A 13,245-nucleotide genomic window follows, 5' to 3' on the forward strand; every position below is an offset into this window, starting at 1 on the left:
TTCCAAAGCGACTTACAAGGCATGCCAAGGTATCCACTATCAGTGTGTATTACATACTGTATATTTTTTATCTGTATGTGTGTTCGAACCCCATGACCTTTTGCACTGCTAATGCACAGTTTGTTCTCGGAAGTGTCTGGTGTAGCCGCTCACTTGTTAGTCAATGCATGATGCACATCACTGGCTTGTGATCTTGTTTAAAGTGATTACTGGTCAAAGCTGTATTAGCATGTGCATTTACATGATTACATTAGTGAATGCATAACATTCATGGAAGGAAAACAGCTATTTTGGCAGAGGGACAATGTTACCTTTGTTTTCAAAAAAAAAATCTTTCCCATGCCCTAAAAATGACCCGAATAAGCTTTTCAGAAAAGAAGCTTGTTGGTTTAAAAAGTGGCCCCGTCGATAGCGGTTGCATTACGCAACGATTCATCCGTGAACTCCGCTAACACGCAGCTGTTGAAATGCAGCAACAAGCTCTGTACCAGAGTCTTAAGGGATGCTGAATAATTACATTGTACCTGCAGCACACAAATTATATTCTGCTTATAAAATGAGCGGCGTTGTGGCATATTTTTAATCGAGCCGATAACGTTTACCGGCTGACTGATCTAGTTCGCTTCAAGGCTGTTTTTCACCACTTTAATTTAATGTGTATCTTGTGTACTCATATTGCCACCCTGTGATAACTTGTAAAACATCTGTGTAGTTATATTTCCCATCCACGCTACAGGACGATGAATTCACCGTATGCCAGACTCACCCCTTGCCTTATCGAGCCATTGTCATTCTTTTATAAAAATCTTGCTTGTACGGTCGGTTTCCTTGGCAGTCATTTCCTATTTGGAGCAGGGGTCTCAAGGGAAGCCTGCTTCCTGTTAGGGAGTGTGGGAACCGTTGTAGGCGGAGTACGCTGTAGATTTAGGACACAAACTTAGACCAGACGGCATGCTGCACTCCACAACATGAATTTAATTACAGCATACGAGGTCTGCCGAGTCCACAATATGGTGCTGTCTGTCCTCGATCGCTTATTATTGGCCCATGAAGATATCTGTAAGACAAACCGATGTGCTAGTCGTAATATAAAAACGCTCTCGTAATGAATGCCAATTGAGTTTTTGAGCATTGATACAGTTTAAACTTTCAACTGCAGGTTCCTTACGGTTCTTGAACATTAATGAAGTAGAAATTACGATCGTTCCAGTTATTTATAGGAGAAACGTTTTGCATTTTGTCTTCTCTAGTAGTCATTAGCAATGCAAACACAACAAGAATTGAAACACGACACAGCGATCCATAAATCCCTCCTCTGAAAGCGAGAGGAGAATTTTTAAATAGAAGTCCTTGAATATGGATTTGGGTGTGTTCAAGATGCAACAGATTGTTCCCTGGGGTGCTTAGAAACCAAGGCACTCCCTCGCCCTGAATGTTTTCGACTGAGTGCTGTACGGTGTACACAAAGCCCTGGTGTCTGGCAGGAAAATCAGGAATATTTGGTGCACTGGCTTATTGAAGGTGCAGGCTGTGGACTTGTATTGTTTGTTTTGGGATTATGCTGAATCAGTACAGTAAAAAGTAAGTTTATATGTGGTTTTTCCATGTTTCTAGTCTTAGTAGCTGATGTGGTTTCTTGTGTAAACTACTTTGTTGACGCATTGTTAGCTGAGATTAAAAGATTAGATTAAATGTTTTTGGCTGTTTTTTAATATATTATATTCCTAATAGCTTTTGGGAATGAGGTTTTGTTTGTCTTAAGAGATCAGGTATTTTTTACTATGCTTTGATTAAGAGTAGTTAATGAAATATGAAATACACAATATTTTGAACGCTGAAGCATTTGTCTGCATAAGAAATAAAAGTTGCACAAATGTGACTTCATTTATTTATATTTTTAAGTGCAAACATTTAAGACGAAATTGTCACTATAAACCTCTGTTTTGTATTTTAGCTTTGGAAAACTGATTTTATCAGCATTACAGCTGTCATAAAATTCATTTTATTATGGTTTTATCTTCTAAAAAGAGTGTAGTACTATCAGATCTATTTAGCCCATTGAATAAGAAAAGAGGTCTATAGATTTGGTCTGATCATGCCCATGACTCATCACAAAACCTCTGTGATCTGTTGAGCTCATCCAAGCATCCATAAAATGATTTTGTGCCCATGCAGACGCCTGCTTGACCTTTGCATTATTTATTGGTGTGAATACATTAGCTGTGCCTTTCTTCACTAATGGGGGATTTTTAGTAATTACAAAATTACACAGTTTTGGTCATACCTTTATGGCTCACGCAGGTGATTTTACTTTGAATTTGGCTTTTGTAATAATTAGGCCAAACATTTTACATGGGTATTATGTAAGCTAGTTGCGACCAATCGTTTGCAGAATAAAAGTTTTTGTTTACATAATATATGTGTGTACTGTATAATAATTATGTATAAATAAATACACACACATACATGTATAATTTTAAGAAAAAAATATATATATATATTTATATAATAAATATTTATATATAATATAAATTATGTAAATATAAACATGTATATACATATGCAAATGTTTCTTAATTATATACATGTGTGTTTGTGTGTATTTATACATAATTATTATAAACATGAACCCCCACATATATTATGTAAACAAAAACTTTTATTCTGCAAATGATTAGTTGTGACTAATCGTGAGGCAGCACTAATGTAAGCGTTAGTCCTGCCTTAAAATTTTGAGTTAATTCAACTTAAAAATATATATCTTTTTATTTTTTTATAAGTTGAATTAACTCAAAATTCAAGGCAGCACAAAACACTTATTTTTTAAGTTGGCCCAAAAAAATTTTTTAAAGTGTATTATAAACATAACATTTTTTAATTTACAAAAAAGTAGATTTTTAAATTCTGTAGATATATTTTCCACCTTGTCATTGTGGTTGTCTGACATTTTCTAAGGGCACAAAACAAGCCTTTTTGTAATATTCGGCATTGTTTGGGGAGAGCATGTGTTTGCCTCGGGTCATTTGCGGATTCGCTGACACAAGTGTCAGAGTCGCTATTGAGACGCTGTATGATTTTTAATATCAGCTCACCCGCCACAGTGTGTCATTCATCAATCTTTTTAACACACCGCAGAGCATCACAAGTTGACTTCATCTTTAACTTGTCAGAGGAAAATGAACAGTAATGATCGGACATCGAAAGGGTAATATGGTCGACCTCCTATGAGATTTGGCTGAGAGGTGTTTTATTGTCCTTGACCCATGTCGTGTATGCTGTGCTGAGGCTTTGGACTGTGTTTTTTTACAAATATTTCAGGATGTTTAGACCGGGATGAATAAATCTGCTTGGTGCCTTGCAACGTTTTTACTTGATGCACAGTTTCATAACTCATAATTCAATCTGCCAACCTGAATTTTTGTTAGCTGAAGTGCTTTAAGGGTTTATAATTTTATTATCTGCTATCTCAGTTCAATATCTAAGGGCTGGTATGAAGGCTAAAAACTATTTGCTTGCTTTGCTTCGACTTGTACAGGACTAACATTGACCGTGTGAGTTTTTGGTTGTCTATCTACTTTCACAAACAGAGACAGACATCTTGTATTCATAGATCAGAAATAAAGAGACCGTATATCTTTCTTTTGCTAAGTCTAGCAGCAGGATCCTTCATTTCCATGTTTATAGGCAGTGGATTTAATTTTCAGGAAAAAACAATCTTGTTTTGTGCAATAACATGGCTGGCTATTTTAGCTCACAACTTGTGTCAGATGAGCAGAGTTTTATTACTCTGCGGTTACATACAGCATAGGCAAAAAAACTCTGATGTTTCTCATTATGTTGCATTTAAAAATCAACATTTTTGCAAATGTTTCCATTAAAGAGCCTTAGGGAAAATAAAAAGAGACACATATTTTACAATTGTTGAGACACTGTAAGATTACACTTTTAAAAAGGTAAAGATTAAATGAAGATACTTTCTTACCATAAGTATATCAAAAATGTATTTATCATCATTAATATGTGTTGCTAAGGACTAAATTTGGACAACTTTAAAGGGACACTCCACTTTTTTTGAAAATATGCTTATTTTCCAGCTCACATTTGATTTTTACCGTTTTGAAATCCATTCAGCTGATGTCCGGGTCTGGCGGTACCACTTTTAGCATAGCTTAGCACAATCCATTGAATCTGATTAGACCATTTAGCATCACGTTCAGGCGCAATGATATTATGCAGCGCCTGAAAATAGTCCCCTTGATAACTTTCAATGGCAGAGGACTATTTTCAGGCACTGCGTAATATCATTGCTCCTCCTGCAGCCATGTTACGGCAGCAAAGTCCTTGATTATTACGCCAGAATAAGAGTATAGTTCCTAGCCATATTGGCTTAGAAATTCGCAACTTTTAATTTTATTAGTACACGATGTAACTACAGAAGAGTCAAGTTTGAAAAATATAGAAAATCTTTGGATATTTTTGAGCGCGATGCTAATGGTCTAATCCTGGTCTATTCAAATCTTACCCTGGAGGGCCGAACACTACAGAGTTTAGCTCGAACCCTAATCAAACTTAACCACCTGTGATTTTCTAGTGATCATGAAGACCTTGATTAGCTTGCTCAGGTGTGTTTGATCAGGGTTGGTGTTAAACTCTGCAGTGCTCTGGCCCTCCAGGGTAAGATTTGAATAGCCCTGGTCCAATCAAATTCAATGAATTATGCTAAGCTATGCTAAAAGTGGTACAGACCCGGAGATCAGCTGAATGGACTCCAAAACAGTAAAAATCAAATGTTTAACTCTAAGGGAGTGTCCCTTTAAAGGTGTTTTTTTTTCAAATATTGTAATATCCTAACAAACCATACATCGATGGAAAGCTTATTTATTTAGGGATGCACGATATATCGGCCGACATATCGTTATCGGCCAATAACTGCTTATTTTTAATATTATCGGTTATTGGTCTGATAGCAAAATTAAGCCGATAAATGATAGCCGATAAATTATGGATTATTTTGGTTTGTCGAACCACTTCACTTGCTCATTGCTGGCCATGTGGAGTTTTGATTGGTGCTTTCTGTGACATAGCACGAAGATGACACACTGAAAAAAATGATTCATTGAATGTAATAAATTTTTTAAGGTAAGTGGTTGCAATCAATTTATTTAAGCTACATTTAAACAAAAATTTTATATTTTATTTTAGGTTACTAATCTTTTTTGTTTAAATGTAGCTTAAATAAATTGATTGCAACCACTTACCTTAAAAAAATTGATTAAATTCAATGAATCATTTTTTTCAGTGCACGTGTTGCGGGCCTAAGAAGAGTATGCTATAGTCTAGCGCAAAGACAAGATGTCCGCAGTCTGCGAGTTTTTCATTGTGAAAATAATATGAATATTTATCGGCCTATAGATATCGGTTATCGGCCCCCAAATATAAAGAGTTAATTGGTGATCGGTATCGGCCAAAAGTTCCATATCGGTGCATCCCTACATTTATTCCAAAAATGACTGATTTTGTGGTCCAATGTAACAAAAGGTTCTTTATACATTTGACTAAATTGTTCTTTGAGGAACCAAAAATTGTTCTTCTATGGCATCACTGTGAAGAACATTTTAAGCACCTTTATTTTTAACTAAATATGTGTATATATCGGCTGTTTCTCAATATGCGTTCTTCAGCGATCTTGCATCCTTGTGTTCTCGCTCTACGTCATCATTAACTGTCGAAGCTCAATTCCCAGATGTGTTCTTGATATCGAGGATGCATCGAATGCAGACTTGTGCGCTGAAATCTAGGGAGGTCAGGTGACCAACAGGAAGATCACACACATCTCAATTCTCACAAGTGCGTTCGGTGTTCTCGCGACCTTCTGAGTTTGTTCTTCCAAGGTCGCCTGGCAAGACCAATCTTCACAAGAATGCAAGTGTTTTTTTGCGTTCTTGGAATTGAGAAACAGCCATCATCATAATTTGCTTAGATAGTTTGATCTCAGAAAAAAATTACTGAAAAATGTATGAGAATTTTTCATGTTAAAATCACTTTTGATTTCAGACATTGGTGTCTTTGCAAATCCGAACACATTTTGAGAATACTTGAGAACTTTTCTGAAACTTTAGAGAAGACTCCATTTGCTTTCTTGCTATCATTATTTACTTGGAAAAACAATTCAATTTTCATATGCGAATATGGAAAAGAAAAAAATAAGCTATAATGCTCCCTGTTCTTCTTAAATGTGTGTGTTTCTGTGTTATATAGCCTTTTATTTTTATGACAGTATTAGTCATCTTAACATGTCCTTTGCTGTTTCCTTAAAAAAAATAAGTGTTTCAAAGGTCAACCACTGGGAGTGCTAACTTTGTTTTCCTCATCTTGTATGAGGTGCAACTCACTTTAGATTAAATATTGCTGCTTTCTGATGGTTAATTGCAGCTTAAAATGCATTTCGCAAGCCACCACCCCTCTGATCTTCATCATAATGTCATAATGTTGCCTTGAAGCTTTGGCTTTTGTGTACGCTGACATGACGGTGCTGACTAATAGCCGACCAATATGGGTTTTTTTTAATGGCCAACGACAATGCGATATTGAGAAAGCAGCGATTCTGATATGCAGCTGATATAACAAATGTATTTACTGTAAATAAGAGACAGACCATGACCAGTAAATGACCATCAAAATTGTGTGAAGTTAAATAGACATTTGTTATGCAAAATATATATAAATGCACACTTTGTAAGTACTTGAAAAACACAAGACATATGATCTGACACCTCACGATACTGTCTAAATAAGACTTTGCTTTGTGTACCGTCACGTAACCTTCTGTCTGGGTGTCTTTCGTATAGGAACAACAAATTTAAGGAACAAAAATAAGATTTCTCAGCCGACACAGAGGAACAAGATCATTACAATCACTTTCAGACCGATTTTCTTGTCCAGCTGATGAACAATAAAGCATTGATAGTATTTTTAGGACGTTAATATATTTGTTATGTATCTGTTTAATTCTCATTCGTGTTGTGAAAACGTTTTCCTGTTTTTTTTGTGACATTTGTAAATTGTATTCTTAGTGCTTGAATATATTCTGTCACAACCATATACAAACACACTTTGCCTAAAGCAAAAAGAAACAAAGATTCATTTCGTGTTCTTATTTATTGAAAACATTGTAAACATTTACAGTGCCAGGTGGAAAAACTGGTTGACCTTACTTTGGCAGCGAAAACCTCTTTTATACCCGGGTGATTCTCACAAAAACTTGGTTTTAAAAATGTCAAGCATGAAAATGTAAAAATTGCTTAAATTTCCTTTTTTCCACCAGACATTGAAAAACAAAGTCTGGAGTAAATGGGAACATTAATTTAAAAACTTTTACTTATCATTTAACACTTTTTGTAACATAATTTAAAAAATTAGTCCTAAAAAATCTTATTACCGCAACAGTCAGAAAACATCAACACTGACATATTTTCAAAATGACAAACCTGAAAGAACATAATTTGGAGATTCTGCACATGCATTTAAAATCAAAGTATTATGCTTCTATTAATTAAATTAATATTTAATAAGCATCTGTTGCGGTAATGATAATCAAAATGTCGTGTAAGCATTCTGACAAGACAATATTTCAAATTAACTGTAAAAAAATGATCTTACCTGGTAGCCATCTTGAAGTAACTGGTCCATGTGCTTGGTCACTCAAAATCAAACTTTATTAAAATTCTGTATGTGTACTTAAAATGTTCTCAAAAAGTGTTGCGGAGGATGAGAACATCAGGCATGGACACATAATTTTCCTAATTTTTCTTCATTATTATTATACATGAATATTCAGTAAATATTTTTTCTGTCATCTAAAGTAGTCTAGCAAAACATCCATTTATTTTTTTTTTAATATTTTTGTGTTAATTTGATTAAATTACAACATAACGCATGTTCAAACACAGCCGGACACATTGCGGTAATGAGAATTTCAGCAGAAAATGAGATAAAATTTACAATTATAAATTCTTATGTTGAAATCACACATTGTGCAAGGTAGAACACAGTATTGTGTTAATTATGATGCTTTTTAATGTTACTATATTACACATTTTAAAGCTAAAATCATTAGTGCCGTGGTGTTTCAATGGTTTCGTGAGAATCACCCACCCTGTACTTGCAGATCAGACCTGCACAATGGTCTGGAGTGATAATGCTTTCTTATGTCCACTATATTTGCACCAGTGATTCTGAGCTACATGCCTTTTGGACTGTAATGGACAGTTGTAAATTTGATGCATGTGTTTTTCTCGTTTGGCTCCAGCAGATCCCATCTGATGCCGAGGCTGAAGGAATCGAGGTCTCACGAGTCGTTGCTCAGTCCCAGCAGTGCGGTAGAAGCTCTAGATCTCAGTATGGAAGAGGAAGTTCTCATCAAACCGGTGCACAGCAGCATCCTGGGACAGGATTTCTGCTTCGAGGTGAGTCAGCTGAACTCTGCTTCGACCCATTACACAGACCAGTTCTGCTTTAGCAAGCTTCTCTTTGCAATGTTTTTAGCTCTTTTTTTCCTCTGTGTGTTTATTATGTGACCTGGTCTGTGAAATCCAGCCTAAAGTTTCAATCCAATTATAAGATTATATTAAAAAATTTATTTTAATTGATTACACATTTATTTCAATCTTTGACATGGCACTCTATCAATATTAACTCTTTTCCCACCAGCGTTTTTTTTAAGTTCCCAGCCACCGCCAGCATTTTTTGATTTTTACAAAAGTTGAATGCCTTCCAGAAAATGTTCTTCCTTAAATATATAAACATATAATATATCAAATGAAAGAACAGACCCCCTACTTTTAAGCAAAAAAAAAAAAAGGTTTCATCCTATCTTTATTGTTCTCTTGTAATCAAAATATACATACATAGATACAGGTCATTGAAAGTGCTTGAATCTATTTTATGCAAGACGTTTTCTAGAAAAAAATCCATATTATTCCCTGTGTAGTGTAGGATAATATCATCAAAATTCTAGACTTTTTAAGCACACATGCTAAACTGTTCCCTTTAAATGCTTATATGTTCTGTATGCGAATGTTGATTCATACCAAAATGCTTTTTTGCAAAGTTGTGTTTGACACATGAAAACGTCTCGGGTTACATATGTAACCATTGTTTCCTGAGAAGGGAACGAGACGCTGCGTCTCCTTGCCATACTTCCTGCTTCCCTGTAACGCTGTCTTTGGCAATATTTCAGATAGCGATATACTTCCTGGCTCCCACATCACCCTGTCTTTGTCGTTAAGCCTCACCATTGGCTGAATTTGATATACACATTCAGACGCAGTTACCCTTGGAGGCGTCCCCGAGTGTCACCGCAGTGACACAGCGCGAGTTCCCTCGAATGGGAACTGTAACAATGTATTTTTAAAGGTAACATAATGTAACCTTGCTTTTACTTGAAACGTGTCCCCACATTTAGTGCTTGAGTTTGAGGTTATTGGACCTGGAAAGTCCTTGAAAGGTCCTTGAATTTGAAGTTAACCAAGGTGTGAGATCCCTGAAAAATAATTTGCACAAAAAACTGAGATAATTGCATTTTTGTTAAAGACTTTTGTTTAGAGATCAGATTCATAATGATGTTTAAAACATACACAGATATTTTACTGTTTTTGGATCAGTAGATGCTTTAGTATTTTATTAGTTAGGTAAAAGCACCACCTAGTGGATAATAGTGAAAAATATGGATTGTCGTAAAAACTCGTCATTGGCAGGGAAGCGTTTTCTCTTAATTGACACAATAACTCGTCAATGGCGGGTAAATAGTTAAAGGTATCAAGGTTATATTTTCACAGAATGCTCTTTACATTATATAGAATGATTTTGTGTAGAAAACAGTAAATCACAAAAAGCAGAGTCATTTTACATAGTCGTATAGTACGGACAGTAGATTTTTTCTATGGATTCCTTCCCTTTCTTTAAAAAAGTGGTTATTGTGGATTAAACTTTGTATTAACCCTTACAAATATGCATTTGCTCGAAGGTAAAGTGATATTAATAACTTTAATTCATTAACATATTGATTCAGGTCATAGTAAGTGTGTTTTTTTAAACATAGGAATAGTTGTGTAAAAACGTATTCTCGCTCACACAAGAATTTTCCGCTTTCTCCAATGGGTTGTAGAGTTTTGCGAAGGGTCAATTGCAGCACTGCTTTGTTAAAACTGTTGCAACCCGAATTATCTATAAATTGCAGGAAGGAGAGTTTTAATGTCGGTCTAGTCTCAAAATAGCACATAGCAAAAGGCCATTTAAACATCATTATGGCCATTAGCCAAGATCAAACAGTTAGCAGAAATAGCAGCGCTATCTAGCCATTCAACAGTTAAATCAACGAGATCGTATTACTGGATGATTTTCATGTGTGCTACAGGGAAGACACGCTTAAACCAGATGGTTATATAATAATAAGGTCATAGGGTGCAGAAAAGAGGGAACCTAAATTATACTGTGATCAGTCGTTGCATGCTGCAGATTTACTTAAAGGAATATTCCATTTTCTTAAAAGAAAAATCCAGATAATTTACTCACCACCATGTCATCCAAAATGTTGATGTCTTTCTTTGTTCAGTCGAGAAGAAATTATGTTTTTTGAAGAAAACATTGCAGAATTTTTCTAATTTTAATGGACTTTAATAGAGCCCAACATTTAATACCCAACTCAACACTCAACAGTTTCCTCCAACGGAGTCTCAAAGGACCACAAACAATCCCAAACGAGGCATTAGGGTCTTATCTAGCTAAACGATTGTCATTTTTGACAAGAAAAATAAAAAATATATACTTTTAAACCACAACTCCTCGTCAAGGTCCGGTGCAGTGCGACCTAATGTAAATGCGTAGTGACGTAGGGAGGTCACGTGTTACATATATAAAACGCACATTTGCGGACCATTTTAAACAATAAACTGACACAAAGATATTAATTAGTATCAGTTGACATACAACAACGTAGGAACGGTCCTCTTTCAAGACGCTTGTAAACACTGGGGCGGAGTTTCGCGTTCGTCCTCTGTGACCTCTTGACGTCATGACGCATTGCGGTGACGTAGTGGGGTCAGCTGGCGCATCACGTATCTACACGACGAGAAGTTGTGCTTTAAAAGTGTATATTTGTTTTTTTTATTGTCAAAAATGACAATCGTTTCGCTAGATAAGACCCTTATGCCTCGTTTGGGATCATTTATAGTCCTTTGAAACTTCGTTGAAAAAAAACTGTTAAGTGTTGAGTTAAGTATTAAATGTTGGGTTCTATTAAAGTCCATTAAAATTAGAAAAATTCTGCAATGTTTTCTTCAAAAAACATAATTTCTTCTCGACTGAACAAAGAAAGACATCAACATTTTGGATGACATGGTGGTGAGTAAATTATCTGGATTTTTATTTTAAGAAAATGGACTAATCCTTTAAGTTATACAGTACAGACTTGGAATGACAGAGGTTGAGAAAGAAAGCATTTACAAAAGTTTTTTTTATCAAAACAGAGCAGAACGCCGTTTAAATGTTGATCTCTACACTGTAAGAAGAAAGGGTCAAAATATGTACCCCAGTGACCGAGGGGCAACCTTCCGATCTCTCTGATGAAGCCAATTCGGAAGTGATTTAAACTGCAGTTCATCGACTGGCCACTAGAGGCAGGCTCCAAAAGCTTTGACAATTTTTTTTTGACTTTACTTATAACTGTGATGCAAGATACTAAGAAACACTGATGAAAAAGTAGATATCACTGGTGCAGTACCCTTTAAAAAAGGTCCTAATATGTACTATTTAGGTACATATATGCATCCATTTGATACCAGTATGTACCTCTGGGGTACTTAAATGCAGTCTTTAGGTGCAAAGGTGTACTTTTTGAAAGGGTACGACCCCAGTAACAGCAAAGGGCCATTTTTTTTTTGTGACCATTTTTTCTGACAGTATTACATGTGCAATGTTTGTATATAATAATATTTGAAAAAGGCATCTACGCCAACTATCACAGCTAACAGTTATCATATGTAATGATACAAATGCATTTTTAAGTGCATTTCATCTCTTTGGGCTGTCTGGGAGTTTTATTCTTACTCTATATGTAATTGGTCTCTTTATTGTTTGAGTGCTGTGGAATTCAGTAGATCTCATGGGTCATGTCCACCAGATCTCCTGATCTACACTACAGTCCTATCTGCCTCCATTAATGCACTTACCTGCAAATTTGATAATTGTAATCTGTAATTGCAGGTAACTACTTCAACAGGAAGCAAGTGCTTTTCCTGTCGGTCGGCTGCCGAACGAGACAAATGGATGGAGAATTTGAGACGTGCTGTGCATCCCAACAAGGTAAACCGGATGATTGATCGGAATTGCGGGTAATTCTAGAAGACTTGAGGTTTAAGCTACAGTCAGCTATACAACTGGACTTTCATATCGATCTTTACTGATTGACTTGCCTGCCTTAACCCGGCTTACCATGGTCTAAGATCCTTACGGGAGTTTCGGACTTAATTTGCAGAGCTTTAGTTTGCATTATTTATCTAGTCAACAAAATTACTGATGAAATTGGTGTGTTTTTCAATATGACGAAATCATGCATTAATGGCAACAATCAAACAAATATACTAAAACATACTGGTGATGAACATGCTATTTAATGTCCCTTTAAAGGCCAATATTAAATGTGTTCTCAGTTTGTCACACCACAGAAAAATGTGTTATTAACCACCCAGCCAAATTTGAATGACGAAAAAACACCAAGTAAATAAAATAAGTTATCAAAATCTTGTAAAAGCAGGCAGGATTCTCTACTGTCAAGTGCTGGGGGCGTGTCCGCTGTCTGTGCTGAAACCACGCCCACTCTCGGAAAAGCTGCCATCTCTCTGCGCTTTCAAATACAGATACAACCTGAATGGATGCTCACAAATGTGTTAGGGACGGGGTCATTTTCGGTGGCTCTGGTGCGTCATCGAGCGACCCTTTTTCCGAGTTCAGAAATGAGGAAAAACTGTTTAATGGTGTAACTTCACAATTCAGTACATGGCTTACAGACATTGTGACGTGTTTCAGAAATATATTTCTAACACTTCTAATGTGTTCGGAAAAAATTTGGCGGAAATGACTATACACGATTTTTAAAGATCAACAAAAAAACAACCTATGTTAAGAAAAAAAAAAGTAGCTAAATGTCATTATACTCATGTAGCTAAAACATAAATTACAGTCCCTCCA

The 13,245-nt window shown here is 35.7% G+C and overlaps 1 protein-coding gene across 8 annotated transcripts in view; it reads left to right on the forward strand.

Moving 5' to 3' along the window:
• dab2ipa (DAB2 interacting protein a) overlaps positions 1–13,245 on the forward strand; it is a 140,130-nt gene that overhangs the window by 87,283 nt on the left and 39,602 nt on the right. For 4 of the 8 annotated variants that reach the window (XM_055167770.2, XM_055167773.2, XM_055167772.2 and 1 more), the window contains 2 exons: positions 8,309–8,465; positions 12,262–12,360. In XM_055167770.2, coding sequence (XP_055023745.2) covers positions 8,309–8,465; positions 12,262–12,360 — 256 coding nt within the window. Of the gene's footprint in view, positions 1–1,386; positions 1,582–8,308; positions 8,466–12,261; positions 12,361–13,245 lie in introns of those variants that run through there. The other 4 variants (XM_055167771.2, XM_055167776.2, XM_055167774.2 and 1 more) reach the window with 3 other exon arrangements.

Source organism: Misgurnus anguillicaudatus, chromosome 5 (genome assembly GCF_027580225.2).
Source record: "Misgurnus anguillicaudatus chromosome 5, ASM2758022v2, whole genome shotgun sequence".
NCBI classification, from domain to species: domain Eukaryota; kingdom Metazoa; phylum Chordata; class Actinopteri; order Cypriniformes; family Cobitidae; genus Misgurnus; species Misgurnus anguillicaudatus.